General features: G+C 40.3%; 1 protein-coding gene across 1 annotated transcript in view; it reads right to left on the reverse strand.

Moving 5' to 3' along the window:
- The window catches only part of TWF2 (twinfilin actin binding protein 2), a 76230-nt gene extending 60528 nt beyond the window's left edge, over nt 1-15702 (reverse strand). Inside the window, exon 1 of the mRNA XM_087709194.1 lies at nt 15447-15702. Within this exon, the coding sequence (XP_087565320.1) occupies nt 15447-15687 (241 nt within the window). The 5' untranslated portion in view covers nt 15688-15702. The remainder of the gene's footprint in view (nt 1-15446) is intronic.
- Between the last annotated feature and the right edge of the window lie 2552 nt (nt 15703-18254).

An 18254-nucleotide genomic window follows, 5' to 3' on the forward strand; every position in this document is an offset into this window, starting at 1 on the left:
GAGAACTACCTATACTTTTTCCATTTTGTTGTCCTAATCCCTCTTTGCATAAAGGAAGTTTTTATTTATTTATTACTTACACAACTTCAGGACACCATCAACAACATTAAGACAACAAAACATATAAATAAGTCACTCTCCTTCCGTTGATAGGCATTAGGACAGTGTTGGTGAACCTTTTCGGCACCGAGTGATCTTCCGTTTTCCAGCATGCGCACCAGCCATCTGGTTCCTGGCATGCATGCATGTGCGAAGACAAGCTAGCTAGTGCACATGCATGTGGCGAAAAGTGGAAGATCAACTTCCCAGCGCGCACATGTGCACCGGGCAGCTGCTCTTCTGGTACGTGAAGACCAGCTGACCAGCTCTCCGGAACCCAGAAGAGCAACGGGTAACAGCCCAGGCGCCTGGAGAGATGTCTCTACTTATCACTTCCAGCCTGTATGCCATAGGCTCACCATCACAGCACTATGATAAGGGCAATCAAGAACACTTCTTCACTGCTTCTGGTCTCAAATGAAAGAAAACACAGACCCAAGGCCAGCTGTGCATGACAGGAGACTTTGGGGAAGGTAGAAAATTTAGGACAGGCTCTAAAGAAGCAGCTACACAATTGCATTGAAGGCCCTTTTAGTAGATCTCTGTCAAATAGAAACTACCAAAGTTAAACTGATGGCTTGCTCAGCCTAGAATCCTTCCAGCAAAACAACCCAAATAAGGAGAGAGAGAACATATGTATCCCCTCCTCTTTCACATCCTGCAATTGCTAGAGCAATCTGTTTTCTTCTTGTTTCAAAATTCAGTATACAAAGACCACAGGTTCTTTTAACTTTTTTTGTTGTTGACACCAAACAAACAGCAATGACTAAAGGGGTGCCATGGTGGTCCACATTCTTCCAAAATGAGAAAGAAAATCCAGGAGTTGTGCATGTGTGCGGAATGAAGGCTATGAGATTCTTTTCATCCTAGCGCTCAGGACAAACTTGTAGCTCAGAAATCTTTCAGCATGACTGAGTTTTTGGGTAAAAAGGTTAAGCAGAATCACTGTTTGCTTGATTAAATAAACCACAAATGTTGGGTTCACAAAGAATGCTATGCTAAAACCAAGCTTAGGATAAAGGCAGGCAAACTCAGGCACCCCTTTAGTCATTGCTGTTGGTACTGTGTTAAATGTTTAAATTATTCTCTCACAGGATCTCTCACTAGGGATGCTTCCTAGGGATGCTGAGTTTTCTAGCTCAGGAATATCAGAGTTACCATAGATACCCTTGCTTTTGCACAATACTTAGACGAGTCTTCAGTTAGTAAATTCTAGTGTTTTAGTAAAATTTGCCAGCCATGATATTTCTATCAGATATAGAGTGCAGCATGGAACTAGCTGTTCCTCACTGTTCAGGAAACCAGTTTATCTGCAGAGCTGCAAGCTATGAATCCTTCCTTCCTCTCTAAAAGCAGCAGCAATGTTCTAAGTATTACAAGGCTGTTTTCACTTTTTAATCAAATGAGGCTCCAGAGAAATATTTAAAGGTTTGTTGTTGCTATATGGCTGCATTGCGTTCTGAAAAAAATTCTGAAGAAATATCTATTTATACTACCAATGATACACTGAGAACTGGCACTCCTGGCACTAAGACAAATGACTATGAAGCAATTATTTTGCAGCACTATGTAGAACATAGCATTTCCTCTCTGAAATGAGAGACCAAAAGTTCAGAAGTTTTTTGCTTTGTTGCTTAGTAAAAGCCAAGGAAATCAGTATTATTTATATAATTATGCACCACACTCCACAAACCTCATAGTGGTTTACAGCTAAAGATGATTACCAAAACAATACTGTAAGCATGGCAAAGTCTATATAGGTAGCCGTTAACCTATAACCACAATTGTAACTAGAACTTCTATTGTTAAACAAGGTGATTGCAAGTAAGCCATGTCCAATTTTATGACCTTTTTTGTTGTTGTAGTTGTGTAGCAAATCCAGTTTCCCCACTGAGTTTGTTGGAGTCCTCCAGCAACCATCATAAATACATACCAGTTGCCAAGTGCCTGAATGCAGAATGATCCATGAGTGATGGGGGAAGCTGCAATGGCCATAATTACAAGGAGTGGTTGTAAGTCACTGTTTTCAGTACTGGCATAACTTTCAGCAGTTGTTAAATGAATGGTCATAAATTGAAGGCTACTTGCATACCATAACAAATGCATTAATAACAAAAACAAAATCATCAAAATTTAAACTCATATTCCAAACATCATTATCGTTGCCTTCATTATCTGATTTTAAGTCCTGAACCTGTCTGAACAGCTCCTTTTTAACTATCTTTCTAAAAAAATCAGGTGTGAAGGCACTATTCAAGTTCCCATGCAAGGCTATTCCAAAAGATGGTTGTTACAATGAAAAAAATCACATGTTTTTTCATCTTTCCTGAATCTTGCACAGGGAGAGGAACCTTACACATTCCAACCCAGGACTTAAATACTGGACAAGAAGAACAGTTTTGACAGAGATAGTCCTGCGTCTGTAAACAAAAAAGCTGAAAACATGAATTGATAAATGGAATGAAAAGTGAGTGCGTGAATGGAAAGAGACAAAAAAACAACTATCATCATTTGTTATTAGTGCAAAGTCCCACCCACTCTTTTTTGTTTATTTAATGACTGGATTTCAGCAATGAGAGATGAAGGCATGCAGCTAATTATACTTGGTGAAATCTTTGATGACAGACAGACATAAGTAATATATCTAAACGAAGAGGCTGAAAATCCCTTGCTTATAGAAGAAAAGAGTAAGTGACAGGCAAATGTCTTCAATGAATAGAATAGAATTCTTTATTGGCCAAGTGTGATTGGACACCCATGGAATTTGTCTTTGGTGCATATTGTCTCAGTGTACATAAAAAGACAAGATACATTCGTCAAGAATCATAAGATACAGCACTTAATGATAGTCATAGGGTACAAATAAGCAATCAGGAAACAATCAATAACAATATAAATCCTAAGGATACAAGCAACAAAATTACAGTCCTGCAGTCATAAGTGGGAGGAGATGGATTAAAGGAACGATGAGAGGATTAATAGTAATACAGCCTTAGTGAATGGTTTGTCAGTGGTGAGGGAATTATTTGTTTAGCAGAGTGATGGCGTTCGGGAAAAAAACTGTTCTTGTGTCTAGTTGTCTTGGTGTGCAGTGCTCTATAGCTTCGCTTTGAGGGTAGGAGTCGAAACAATTTATGTCCAGGATTTGAGTTATCTGTAACCTTTTTTCACGGCCCTCTTTTTGACTTATGCAGTATACAGGTCCTCAATGGAAGACAGGTTGGCAATAATTGTTTTTTCTGCAGTTCTGATTATTCTCTGAAGTATGTATCTGTCTTGTTGGGTTGAAGAACCAAACCAGACAGTTATAGAGGTGCAGATAACAGACTCAACAATTCCTCTGTAGAACTGTATCAGCAGCTCTTTGGGCAGTATGAGCTTCCTGAGTTGGCACAGAAAGAACGTTCTTTGCTATGCTTTTTGATGACGTTTTTGATGTTAGGTGTCCATTTTAGGTCTTGAGGTATGATAGAACCTAGAAATTTGAAGACCTCTACTGCTGATACTGTGTTGTCTAGTATTGTAAGAGGTGGTAGTATGGGAGGGATGCTCCTAAAGTCTACCACCATTTCTACGGTTTTGAGTGTGTTCAGTTCCAGACTGTTCCGGTCGCACCATGAGGCCCGTTGTTCAACCTCCTGTCTGCATGCAGTTTCATCACTGTCTCAAATGAGACCAATCACTGTATCATCTGCAAACTTAAGTAGTTTAACCGATGGATTGTTTGAGATGCAGTCAATGGTATACAGAGAGAAGTAGAGAGAGCACACAACCCTGGGGAGCTTCTGTGCAAATTGTACAGATATCTGATGTGATTTTGCCTAGCTTCACCTGCTGCTTCACGTCTATTAAGAAGCTTGTGATCCACTTACAAGTGTGTTCAGGTACTGCTAGCTGATTTAGTTTAGTTAGAAGAATGTCTGGTATGATGGTATTGAATGCTGAACTAAAGTCTACAAAGAAAACCCTTGCATAGGTTTTTGGAGATTCAAGATATTGTAGGATGTAGTGCTGAGCCATATTAACAGCATCATCTGTCGATCTATTTGCTCAGTATGCAAATTGTAGGGGGCCTAACAGCAGATCTGTGATGGTTTTTAAGTGGGACATCACTAGCCTTTCAAAGGTTTTCATAACTACAGATGTTTGAGCAACTGATCTGTAGTCATTCAGTTCCTTGATGGAGGGCTTCTTTGGCACTGGGATGATAGTGGAGCGTTTGAAGCAAGAAGGAACGTGGCACATCTCTAGTGATTGGTTGAAGATTCGGATGAAGATGGGGGCCATTAGGTCAGCACAGACTTTTAAGCAAGGAGTTATCTTGTCTGGGCCTGATGCTTTTCCTGGCTTCTGTCTGTGAAATAGATCTTATACTTCCTTTTCAGTGATCACCAGGGATTGTGAACCCAATGGGATGGGGTCAGTTATAAGAGGTTTGGCTGTTGTTGTTGTGTCTGAGATGGGGGTTGTGGAGATAAGTAGGCTGTAGTTTCCTTTCAAACCTGCAGTAAAACACGTTCAGGTCATCTGCCAGTTGTTGATATCCTTCAGCCTGGGAAGGAGGTTTGCTATAACCAGTGATATTTTTAAGAGTTTTCCACATGTTTGCTGGTTCATTTGTTGAGAACTGATTCCTTAGCTTTTCAGAGTAGCTTCTTTTTGCTGCTCTGATCTCTCTTGTTAGTATATTTTTGGCCTGATTGTACATCATTCTATCATCTTTTCTGTTGGCTTCCTCTTTGGAACTACATAGCTGCTTAAGTTTAGCTGTGATCCAAGGTTTATAATTACTGTATATTCGCAAGTTCCTGGTCGGTACACATAGGTCTTCACAAAAGCTGACATATGATGTTACAGTATCTGTGAGTTCATCTAGGTCTGCAGAAGTTTCTTCAAAAATATTCCAGTCAATGCAGTCAAAGCAAGCCTGTAGCTTTAACTTTGCTTCCTCAATCCAAGTCCTCTCTGATTTAATTGTTGGTTTCGTGTTTTTAAGTCTTTGTCTGTAAAGGTGAATCGTGCAATGATCAGAGTGGCCCACAGCTGCTCATGGTAAGGACCGATAAGTATCTTTTAGTGTTGTATAGCAATAGTCTAAAGTATTCTTGCCTCTGGTGGGACAATTGACATGCTGAAAATATTTTGGAAGCTCTTTCCTTAAATTACCTTTGTTGAAATTACCTAAAACAATGGCCAGTGAATCTGGCTTCATCCTCCATAATCTGATCAGCTAGAGTTCATAATGCCTTGTTTACTTACACAAGCTTGTGGAGGCACATTCACAGCAATTAGGAGAAATGAGGAAAACTCTGGTGGAGAATAAAAAGGTTTACAGTTGATAAGTAAAGACTCTAAATTTTCATCACATAATTTATGTATTGTAGTTATATCCACATATATATCCACATATATATCCACATAAATCTCCGCCCTTCTTTTTACCTGATGATTCTGCAATCCTGTCTGCACTAGGTATCTGAAACTCTCGTATATGCATGCTGTTGTCATGAATTCCTTCGTTTAGCCAGGATTCAATGGCTTTGCTTAATATCTTTGCAGAAATTCAGAAGGTACCAACAAAAATCTATGCCTCATTTCTAAGGAGATGGTTTAAATGATTTAAGGATTTGGATTAATGCCATTGTTTGTATAAAGTGTCAGGTAATGAGGATTTAATAGCTGCCAGCTGATGTAAGGTTCTAAGATGTAAACTGTAAGCTGATGCAATGAGGATGATTCAGCAATACATTTATAGCTATTTAAGACACTAGTGAGGTCCACACAAGTCATTTACTGTTTTAAGAGGTGTTTATATATAGGTGGCCATTAGAGGGCATTTCTCCCTCTCATTGTATGTCTTATTTCTCCCCTTGTAGCCATAGCTGGTAAGGGATTTATCTACCATGTGTCTGTCTGTATATATGTATATATAAACCACTATTAATTGTCTTTAGGCTCTGTGTGCAGTGTGCTGTGTTTTGCTCCTGGGTTTATCTCATAATAATAGTCACGCTGCCAAAACTCAAGGCTCTATTTAACAGCAAAACATTAGGTCTCTATGGTTAGAACTTTAGCTAAAGCAAAGGCCCATCATTTTTCTTAAAGCTTATTAAGGAAATTTCCTAATATCAAAATGTTGGGAAGTTTAAATTGGACTTTAAATTAACTGGATTTTAAATAAGAATTTAAAGTAAGTTTTGTCCTCCACAAGTGTATTTATCCAAAGAGCAAGTTTGTTGCAGTGTTTAAGGCATCAAGCTAGAAACTGGGAGACCGTGAGTTCCATTCCTGCCTTGGACATGAAGCCAACTGGGTGACTTTGGGCCAGTCACTTTCTCTCTGGTCAAGGAAAGAGGCAATGGCAAGCCACTTCTGAAAAACCTTGTCAAGAAAACTGTAGGGACTTATTCAGACAGTCTCCCAAGAATCTGATACGATTGAACTGACAAAACCCCCCATCTATAGCACTTTGATTTAGTTTGAGCTGAAAATGAAAATATCTCCCCCATAGTTTGCTTACCTAGCTTCTTTAAAACCTGTGCCAATGATATTGATTCATTAATCACAAGTGTAAGCACATGCTCTCTTCACAGATATACAGTATCATACTGGGAGAGAATAGGCCTAGTTTTTCACTGAGCATCTCTTGCTCTGTCCATCAGCGGTAACCAACCACTTCTGATTCAATAATACATGAACTCTGAAATGGATGCCTTCCTGATTCAAATCATTCTGTCCTCCTGATAGGATACTTGAGCCTCTGTCTATCAATCTTTAATCCACTGGATGTGGTGACTGTTAAAAAGGCTTCAAATAGCTGCGTTCATTTCCAATTCATGGTTTGAAAAAATAGGTAGTACATTTCATGCTATTATTCCAAGGTCCTACTTGTGATGGATTTCTGAAACACTGAATTTCTAGTTCCCTATGACAGCTTTGCTTCATGGACTCCTGTTTTGAACTTACTTCAATTGGCTCTTCTTCTTTCCTGATTTCCTCCAGTTGTTACAGCTTCTTTTACAGGCATCTCTGCTGTTAGCAGGACCGTCCAAAAGCTACCATGGAAGTCACAGAAGATTTGTGCCTTTGCTTCATAATGGAAAATATAAATGCCTATAAAATCTTTGGTGTTTTTTTTTTCACCAAGGCATATCTGAAGACTGGACAACATGCTATACTCACCATTTTAGAGCTATACTATGTCAGATACTCCATGAGGATTTGGAGAGAACTGAATATTTGGAATAGATCAATATTGTGAGAACTTTCGCTTGATACAACCAATTTGGAGAAAAAATAGCTAACAATGGTATCAATAATTTCTACCCTATGCCTGACAGCTGTCAGGTACCTCCATTTTAGAAAAGTTTAATACTGAAACCAACTGACTGTACAAGGCAATATTTGTCTGCTGGTACCTTGTGTTTATTACATCTAAGGGTAAAATTAGTCAGCATCTTTATTGTAATGGTCACAAGGGACAAAATTGTCAGTATCCAACTGAGACAAACAACCGACTTGGATATTTACTTGCTTCTGAATCACTAGTATTTTCGAAGAATTATAAGCCCAAGTGAAGGCTTATAAAACAATGAATTTTAGATGCAGTTAAATCCAAAGGAGTAACTAAGGATTTTGAATCACACTTACAAAACACTATGTTCTAATTTCCCTTTTATATATAACTCTAGGATATCTCGGCTCCATCTGATTTGCTTTTCCCCCCCCCCTCAGTAAATATGTTTTTATTTTTCCATTTTCATTTCGTACAGTCACATATATACTGTGCATAACCGGGGCCATATAACATTAAACAATAAACACAGCCAACAATACCCCCCAAAATACAAACCCAATGTAACTCTTTGACCCTCCATACACCCTTTCTTTCGCCCCCCTCCAATTTTCCTTCTTTCCTCCAACATTCCCCTCTACCCTACTTCCCCTCCCCCTCTACCACTCCTCTCTCCCAGTACACTCCCTCCCTTCCTTCTCACCCTCCCTCCCGTCCTCTCTCCCACCCTCTCTACCCCTCTTTCTTCTATCCCTCTACTCCTCCCTTCGGTGTATTTCTACTATCTATTAATATATTCAGCTTGTCCTATTTTTACAGTGAAATTAAAGAGCAACAGTATACAAGTGCAATCACGTTACTATAAAATCTAACACATACTATATATCCCCCCTCCCCCCTAACACTCCACCTCCCTTCCCCCCCCCCGACTTCCCAGAGCCCGTACACGGTATAGGTTTTTAACAAATACAGTCTAAAATATATTAAGACAAAGGAAATAAAAAAAAGAAGTTAATAACATCTCTGCATTAAACTCAGCTTCTTCCTGTTACACTAACTTTAAGCAGTTTAGATTATTCCTAATCTTAAACATAGGCTATCTGTAATTTCTTAGTCCCGTATTTGTTTTGTATATAGTCAATCCATTTTTTCCAGTCTCATTTATATCTCTCATTTGAATGGTCTTTAAGACATCTGATTTGCTTTTAATGCTACTTCCAAACAGCTTACATTTCAGTGCCAATGTATCATTGAGAAAGTCAATATTTCAAGGTCAATTTATCACTGCTACCAGAGAAATTAAGAAGAGGAAGGAAGAGAATTGCCATAAAATGGAGCCCAATCCTGGAAGATGGCCGAGAGGGATATCATCGTCAATGGTACTGAAAATTGCTAAGAGATCAAGCAGCACAAAAATAGATGCACCATTCTATCATTGGCCATGTAAAGCAGGGCTCCCCAATCCCTCGGGCCAGTTAGTGGCCTGTTAAGAACCAGGTCACACAGCTGGAGGTGAGCAGAGGACAAGCAAGAGAAACTGAAACCATCCCCTAGGATACTAATGTATGTGGGCAGAAATAGGTCATGGCACAGTCTTTGTGGCATATGCTACTTTAAAATACAGTAGGACACCACTTGTCTAAAAAGGATTTTCTGCATATAGAAAGCTAATACGTTTAAAGATAACTACAGTGAAGTAACAGTCAACAGTTAATAACACAAAGGCAAGAGCCACCGGAGAAGTCCTGATGCTTTAAAAATGGAAGGCAACAAAAAAAGAGGCATAAGCTTATAAGAACTCAAAGAAGTAATTACTGTCAAGAAAAAATATTTAAGTCCAGCTTTCTTTATTGTCTTGATGATACCAAAAACTGTACCTGGAAGAAGTATCAAAATGTAATTCCATCATGCAGAATATATGAGTTGGGCCTTCGGTAGGTTTCCAAATCATATAGGACTCATCATAGCACAATATAACCCTCTCTGCATATTTAAATGGATGCTAGGCAGAAGAGATCTAACTTCTTTTTCTCTTTTTCTTGTTAGAATTTTATAAAACCCTCCACGATGGATCATTAGTCATCACCCTGACTTTGCATTTTCAGTTCCAAGTATCACAGGCTGGGCAACCAGCCTAAACCAGGGGTTGGCAACCTTAAACACTCAAGAGCCACAAAGGTCCCAACCGGAAGCCCCCCCAACCCCATTCAATTCTGGAGCCGACTGGAAGTCCGGTTCCCCCACCATAGTCTCCTCCTAGTGTGGCGTCCTTTTTCCTCTGCCGACCAGAAGTTCAGTTTCCCCACCATAGAGTCTTTTCCTAGTGCGGTGTCCTTTTTCCTGTCCTAACTGAAAGCTCTATCAATTGTGGAGCTGACTGGCAACAGGAAGCCACAGCAGAGGGGTAAAAGAGGCACATGCAGCTCCAGAGCCGCAGGTTGCTGACCCCTGGCCTAAAGTAAGCCAGTGGAAAGGCAAAGTTATTAAAACATATTTTGAAGTATTACTCTGGAAGACATTCAGCCTGTTGGATTACTTTAGCTCAATCTGTGTAGTAAACAGCTTAAAAAACAGGCTTCTTTAAAAGATCACACAGTGCTGTGCTCAGATAATTCACTACTTCAAATATGCAAATATACAGATATCCTAGAAAATTTAATTTCTGAGCATTTCACAGCTATAGAAAAAGAAGTAAAAAGGGAACGAATCAGTATGCTTCACTTCTGTTTTCCTTCAGACTTGTTTGCATAATAATATTTGAACAGGATTTGACTCATGGCTTTTACCCAAAAGGCTTCACTAGGGCAATTTGCCAGCATAAGCACAAAACTATCACAAAGGATATGAACAGCAGAAACATTTTAGCCTGGGATCAAAACTAATTATTTCCTACATGAAACAGCAGGATAGGTTAACGTATTTGAATAAGAAACACATTCACACAAATGTTCTGGTTTACTCATAATTTTGCCCAGATTAGAACAAGGTGCACAAGCAGCAACTTGACTTGGGCTAGTATGTTCTCCATGCCTGCTCTGTCAGAGAGATTCCACTGTGTTTAATTTCATTTTTCACAAACCTGGTTAGTGAAAAAAAACCAAGGAAACCTGTTCCAACAAATTGATCTGCTTCTAATTAAGCCAACTGCAAATCACAAGTTATGAAACAGGCATAAAGCAAACTGTAATTTCTGGTCCATACGTAAGAACTAAGGAGGATTAGTAGAAAGAAAAAGCAAATGTTAGCAGCATAATCTTTCTCCTGGCTGTAGAGGAGGAAGAGATAGGAAATGAGTTAATTCTTTGGATTAATTCAGATTCGTTCCAGTTTTCACATCAGCATTACTCCATTTGATTCTTGCTGATTTACCTTCTCTATTTAGTCATGCAAGTCTATCTTTAGTCACAACCTAATCCAACTTCTATTTGCCGCACTAATGTCATTTCATTTGGGACCGCTATTTATTCAACACCATGGTTTTGATGGATAACCATTGTAGGCATTTTTGGGAAATAAAAAGTGGGATGATTTGGTATAGCTGTGTAACTAACTACAACAAATATACTTTAAATCACGGTTCTCAATGTGGATCATATGCCATCCAGATAGCCATGCCGCATTTCTAGGGGATTGCCCAAACATAACTGCCAGGCATGTGATCAATTTGTCATAACCTTCAAATATCTATGCTAACTTAAGCAGCTGAATATTACTGTAGCTTATAGTAGTAAATATCTTTATAGTAACTATGGGTAGGTTATGGTCACAAAAGTAAATGGGGTTCAGAAATTGTGCCATAGAACAATGGTCTCAAAAGAAATCTCCTCTCAGGAGAGGAGAAGCAAATACAAGTAGCTGTTGTCTTACGACTACTATTGAGCGCAACATTTCCCTTGCTGGTCAAGGCTGTTGTTAAGTGAGTTGTGTTTCATTTTATGACCGTTTGCTACTATTAAGTGAAACATTTGAGTTGTTAAGCGTATCATGCAATCATTAAGCGAATCTTGCAAAGTCAATCTCCCATTGACTTTGCTTGTCGAAGCCAGCTGAGAAATGGTGATAACAACATGTCTCCAGGACAGTGCAACTATTGCCAAGTGCCCAAATTTTGATCACATGATCGTGGGGATGCTGCAATGGTGATAAGTGAAAACTGGTCATACGACACTTTTTTCAGGGCTGATATAACGTATTTTTCAGAGTATAAGACGAACATTTTTCCCTCAAGAGGGTGAAAATCTGGGTGCATCTTATACACTGAATGCAGCATTTTTTGCCTCTCGAAGCCCCACCCCCTTTGCAAAAATGGCCGTGCATAGCCTTTAGGAGGCCTCCAGAGTGCTCCTGGGGGCTGGGAAAGGCCGTTTTTTGCTTCTTTTTGCTCCCCCCAGCTCCCAGGAGCACTCTGGAGGCCTCCTAAAGGCTATGCATGTCCTTTTTTTTGCCAAAAATGGGCCCATTTTCGCAAAAAAACAGGCCATTTTTGGGAGGTTTGCTGAGTGCAAAAACTTTTTTTTGTAATTTGCCTCTTCAAAACCTTGGTGCATCTCATACTCCGAAAAATACAGTAACTTCAGTTACTAAAGAAATGGTTGTAAATTGAGGACTATCTGTATCTAGATTTAATCCAAGGCAGTGACCATGATGAACTAAAAGAAAAGAATGAGTACTATAGAAAGCTATTACATTTTGCATGCATGCAAGTGGGAAACTCTCTCCCAACACTTAAATCTTAACAGAGGCACAACTGACCGCAGAAAAATTTGTGAAAAAGGTGAAAAGAGATTCTCTTTTTCTAATAAGAACATAGTATAAACTCTGACAGAAAGTAGTATAAGATGATATGTTGTGTGTGCATACTTTCAAGTCATAGTTGACTTCAGGAGACTGTCTGGGCAAGTCCCTGCAATTTTCTTCGTAAGATTTTGGAAGTGTTTGCTCATAGCTAGGGGTGAGAGACAGTGACTAACCTAAAGTCAACTAGCTGGCTTTGTGTTTAAGGCAGGAAGGACTACAATTCAGTCTCCGGGCTACTAGCCTGGTGCTTACTAGCTTCCCATTACACCAAACTGGCTCTAGAGATAATAAGGAATTTTTTTAAAAAATGGCAAAAACTTTTAAGAGAAATAGCAAGAACTTATTTCCGTTTTAGGGGGAAATCAGTCAGAAAAGCGGCTAGCACTTTTGATTGCTTGATTACATGACAGCAAGTTGATATTAAGTCTTCATCCCTATTATATCAGAAGGCTGTTTGAGGCTTGTGGCAAAGGAAAGGAATTGTAATTTAGCTGCTCCCAGGGCTGAAAGGCAACACCAGATGATTAGAAGGTCCATAGGTATCATTTCATGCTTTGCTATTATTATTATTCTGTGTTATGTTATTGATTACAGTATGATGCTATTGTTTACCATTTTAGTTTCCATCCTAGTTATTAGAACTGAATACTGATCTGATTAAAATATTGAAATGACATAAAAACCCAAGTAAATAATTAATGAATGGCAGATCAGGGAAGAGCAAGCCCACAGGACAAAAACCACATACTAACATGCCATGGTTTTTCCTAACATACATACCAACACTTATACTTCCCTTGTGATACAATACTGTAAAATCAACTGCAAAGTTACTATATACATAAACTTTAATACTAATACAGGTAGTCCTCAACTTTTAACCATTCATTTAGTAACCGTTCAAAGTTACAACAGCACTGAAAAAAGTGACTTGGTCATGTAATCAAATTTCGGATGCTTGGCAACTGGCTCATATTTATGATAGCTGCAATGTCCTGGAGTCATGTGGTTACCTTTTGTAGCTTTCTGACAAGCAAACTCAATGGGGAAGAGATTCACTTAACAATCTGGTTACTAATTAACACCTGCGATGATTCACTTAACAACTGTGGCAAGAAAGGCCTAAAATGGGGCAAAATTCACTTAACAAGTGTCTCGCTTAACAACAGAAATTTCGGGTTCAACTGTGGTTGTAAATCAAGGACTGCCTGTACACATTTAGTAACCATAATGAAATGGCACAATGAATGGTTCTGAACTAGAAATAGGGTTGTGGGTTCAAATTCATATCTCAATTTAGCCACAAAACGTACCAGGTGAGTATAGATCACCCACTGCTTTTTAATCAAACTTACCCTAGAGGGTTGATATGTGGATAACACAATAGGAGACAAAAATATGACTAGATGAGATCATTGGAAGAAAGTTGGAATAAAATCATTATTTAAACGTGTATATTCCATTGTGATTAAAGCAGTTACATATCTCTGCATTTGTCTGCTAGTTTATGAATTGACCTTAAATTATTATTACTGTAATCTTGCCAAATCTACCCTGAGAGTGTTTAAAATAGCTGAATTTTATCAAATCCAAGAAGCCTAGAAAATTGTAACAAAGATAATTATTGCTGAAGCTTAAACCATCAATATCCATGAGATTGTTCTTTCTTTCAGAGAAAAGCAGATGTGCAATTCACCCAGCCATTCAGTCAATCCAGCATGTAACTTAGTTTAAGTACTGCCCAGCAATACCGCTACTTTTACAAGTTCTGAGCACTACTGGTCACTCACTAGATATTTTCCTGGTTTTCAAACACAGTTCTTGCAAGTCAGCTTCATCCTTTTACATCAGATTGCACCTTTGCTGCTCTACTATCAGTCTCTCACTTTTTTGGATTATAGCCATTTATGCAGATTGCACTGTTTGAATGTAATGCACTTAAAATTAGCAGCACGCAACACTTCCAACTACTGAAAAAGTGCTGTCTAAGTCTAGAGACGGAATTATGAAAACAGCTAGAGTAGGCCTCATATGTATTCCCATAGCCTGACACTGTAAACTGAAAATTCACAGTCAGTTGTTAAAGCAAGATAAAGATGTGGGGGGAGGCTGGAGAAGGGTTCAGGACAGGCCAGTTATAATCACTCCTATTTGATTTGTGCAGCTGATACATGTATAATTTACTGTAGTGATACAATCCCATTCTGACAGCTTTCCAAGTCAAATCTTTATTTATAGTTACTTCTTGTAGCACAGTAATTCTGTGGTGCATTTCAACAAAATCCATGCATGCAGAAAGACATTAAGATTTAGCCTCTGGATGCTAAAGATACAAGGAAGCAGGGACATACTGTAAAACCATAGAGCCGCTTCCATGTGGTGAGGGAAATGGCTCCGGTAATTATGATTCACACTGCAGAGCCAACATGTTAGGCGATTTATACAGCAGCAACCAGAACAGGCTGCCACATCTCAGATCCATTGCAGAGTAGAGAAATGCCATGAGTACCTACAATATCCCATCAGCAACTGCACCCAAAGACATGAAATAAAAGAAGGAATCTTCTGTTTAATTTGAAATGTACACGTAAAACAGAAAACAAGTATGTATGTATATATGTATGTATGTATATATGTATGAATGTATAATTACAGGCTAGCAAGGATCACTGTGCTCAAGCTTGCTAGAACATCCGGATAAGCACGGGCTAAGGAGATGATGCCTTTTACCTCCAAATAAATGGTGTAGACAACCCCTTTACTAAACGGATGCTTGCTGGTGACTATCATGTAAGAAAAAATCATGGGGCGCTGTGGGGTATCCTTGGCAATCACGACCACCCACACAGCATCGAGAGAGATTTCTAGGAATTACTTTTCATTGTAAAGGTGCCCCCCCTTGCTTCAAAAAACCTCCCCTCTCCACCGCGCACAGGCAGATGGGTCACTCATAATCCCAGGCGTGAAAGACCAAGGGAATCAACCGGGAGGAAGAGTCGTCTGAACGATGGAGGCCGAGCTCGCGTGTCGGAACCCCTTTTCTCCGACCCCCAAACCGGGAACGGAGCAGGAGGGGGAGAAGAATTGAGGTTTGGGCGAGAAGGACGGCCACCCACCAAGGCAAAGCCGGGGGAACCGGTATGAATGGGCAGCAGCGGCTTGGGCGGGCCGCTTGGCGACAGGCTCCGGGGCGGCACAAAAGGTAGTGGCAGCAGCCCCCCCACCCATCCCCTCCCAGGGCTCCCCGTTTTCTTACCGTGGATGCCGGTCTGGTGAGTCATGGCTCCGCAGCTGCTCCGCTTCACCAGATCGCAGCTCAGCCCCGTCTCCGACTCTGGCGCAGGAAACGGCTTGATTGCAGCACCGCCTGCTTCCGGGTTCCTGCTGACTGGGGCTGGCGGGGCTGGGCGAGAGCCGCCCGAGGCAAGGCCGAGCGTGTCGCCAAGCGAGCGGCGCTCCGAGATGAGGGGCGGCGCTGCAGCGAGGCCTCCATTCATTGCTGTCGCCCACGGATCTGGAACGAGAGCTCCGCCGTGTGGGAGCCGGAGAGGGCGACGCGCTTCATTCAGCGTAGGGCGCAGCCCCAAGCCCACGCACCTCAGGTTTCTTAGGGAAGAGGAAGAGTACCATCCGCACAAGAAGTCCGGCGCCTGAAATAATGGGGCATGGAGCGGCTTGGCCCTTCTGAGCTATTCCGAGAAGAACCGTTTGCTGGACCGTTTAATACAAAGAAAGGGGAAGGGAGAGTTTAGAGACAAGATCAGTTTTTCTTCGAACCCATCACTCTGCTAAACAACTAATTCCCTCACCACTGTCAAATTATTCACTAAGGCTGCATTACTATTACTATTAGTCTTCCCATCGTTCCTATCACCCATCTCCTCCCACTTACGACTGTATGACTGTAACGTTGTTGCTTGCATCCTTACGATTTATATTAATAGTTTCCTGTTTACTTATTTGTACTCTATGACTATCATTAAGTGTTGTATCTTATGATTCTTGACGAATGTACCTTGTCTTTTATGTACACTGAGAGCACATGCACCAAAGACAAATTCCTTGTGTGTCCAATCACACTTGGCCAATGAAGAATTTCTATTCTATTCTATTTATTCTATTCTATTCTAATTTCCTCATGAGTAACAGTGGTGAGAAGACCCCTTTGGGTTATCTATAAAGGCAAGCTTGGCTAGCCTTTGTGAGGAAACCGGATTAGCACATCAAGTGAATCCAAACACTTCCCTCATGGTTGCAACGAGCAACAAAAAAAGGACGTCAAGACCGAGCCCCCACTGCCACCCCTCCATGCCCACCCAGAACTGATACCTATTCTATTCTATTCTATTTAAAGATGAACAGTTTGGAAAAGCCAGACAGGAAAAATCCAGCTTGGGGTGGTTCTACATCTCAAAGTGGGTTCCTATTAGTGCCCTGTGTTGAGAATTTCATAACATTATTTTTTTAAAAAATATATCTTTGTATTCTGCTTGATGAAGAGAGCCAGTTTGGCGTAGTAGCAGGTTACAAACTGGAAGACCTGGAATCTTATGCACAAAGCCAGATGGATAACCTTGGGCTTTCTCTTAGCCCTAGCCCTAGGAAGGAGGAAATAGCAAACCACTTCTGAAATCTGTCCAAGAAAGCTGCAGGGACTTGTCCAGGCAGTCACCAGGAGCCAGACTTGAAGGTATATATACCCACCCACCCACCCACCGTTTGCCTGCCTTTGAAAAGAATCACATTTCATTGAATTTCTCATGTATGACTGTGGAGATGCAGACTTGGGAGGGAGGGAGAGTTCATACAGTGAGTAACAAATTAACCAAACACATCTTAGTGTAGATGGTTGTGGGAATGAAGGTTAGTTTAAGACAGGGGTCCCCAAACGTGGCAACTTTAAGACTTGTGGACTTCAATTCCCAGAATTCTCCAGCATAATTTTCCAACATAATTCTGTGAGTTGAAGTCCACAAGTCTTAAAGTTGCCAAGTTTGAAAACCTTTGGCTTTCCTTTGAACCTAGACATGGAATTGAAGAAGTGGTGGTTCAATTAACAATGGCCTATTGTGCAAACAGCCTGTATGTAAGGTTGCAGGAAACAGCCCAAAGCATTCAGAAAGAATTTCCAGAGCCAGTTAGATCTAATGGTTAAGACACCAGGCTAAAAACTGGGAGAGCACAGTTCTGCCCAGCTGTGAAAGCCAGCTGGGTGACTTTATAAGTCTGTAGCCTAACCCACTTCACAGGGTGGTGGTTGTGGGGAAAATAGGAGTAGAAGAGTGTACTTGATAGGTTTGCCATATTGATTTGTAAAAATAAAGGTGGGATGAAGTTTCCTCAGTTCTGACTGAATGGTGGTGAATATCTTCCACCATTCAGTCAGAACTGAAGAAGCTTCTTAGATAAGAAGCAAAACATCTTCAAGGAAAACAAAGTCCAGTTGCCTTTTGAAAAAGCATCTTTGAGACAATAAAGGTGGGATGTAAAAAATAAAATAAATCTAAGATGAAAAACAGAAGCCTCGTTTTCAGATTTAACGGTTTGGGTGAAATTGGAAGATCAGTTGGGATATGCTCTTCCATTAAAAGTTTAGTAGATCATGTGTTTGAAAAACAGCTGCTTTGCTTATAGTGCTGCAATATTGCCCTGCAAAAAATACATGTAGGCTGTGGGATATAAAACATAGTTTAAGATGCCCAATTTGGAAAATAAGGTAATAAGGCACCACCATAGCAATATGTGTTGGCAAAAAATTTCCTACTGTCTCTGTATTTCCCCTACCCCCACCCCACCCCACCCCCACTGTTCTCCATCTTCCAAAGACTCTCAATGTCTGCTTCTCACTGGCTTTGCTCTTTTTCTCCTGATTATTTTCTTCCAAAGCATCACAGTAACAACTAGCAAGGCAGCCAGCCCATGTTACCTTCTCAGATAAACTCAATGTTAATCGCAGCTCTGTTGCAAAAGGAGAGTAACAAACATTAGGGAGGGTGGGCTGTAAAGTAAGGTGACCAGACGTCCCGATTTCAGCGGGACAATCACGCTTTATAACAATTTGTCC

Source organism: Thamnophis sirtalis, unplaced genomic scaffold (genome assembly GCF_051295495.1).
Source record: "Thamnophis sirtalis isolate CommonGarterSnake01/CBP01778 unplaced genomic scaffold, rThaSir2_p1.2 scaffold_3, whole genome shotgun sequence".
Taxonomy (NCBI): domain Eukaryota; kingdom Metazoa; phylum Chordata; class Lepidosauria; order Squamata; family Natricidae; genus Thamnophis; species Thamnophis sirtalis.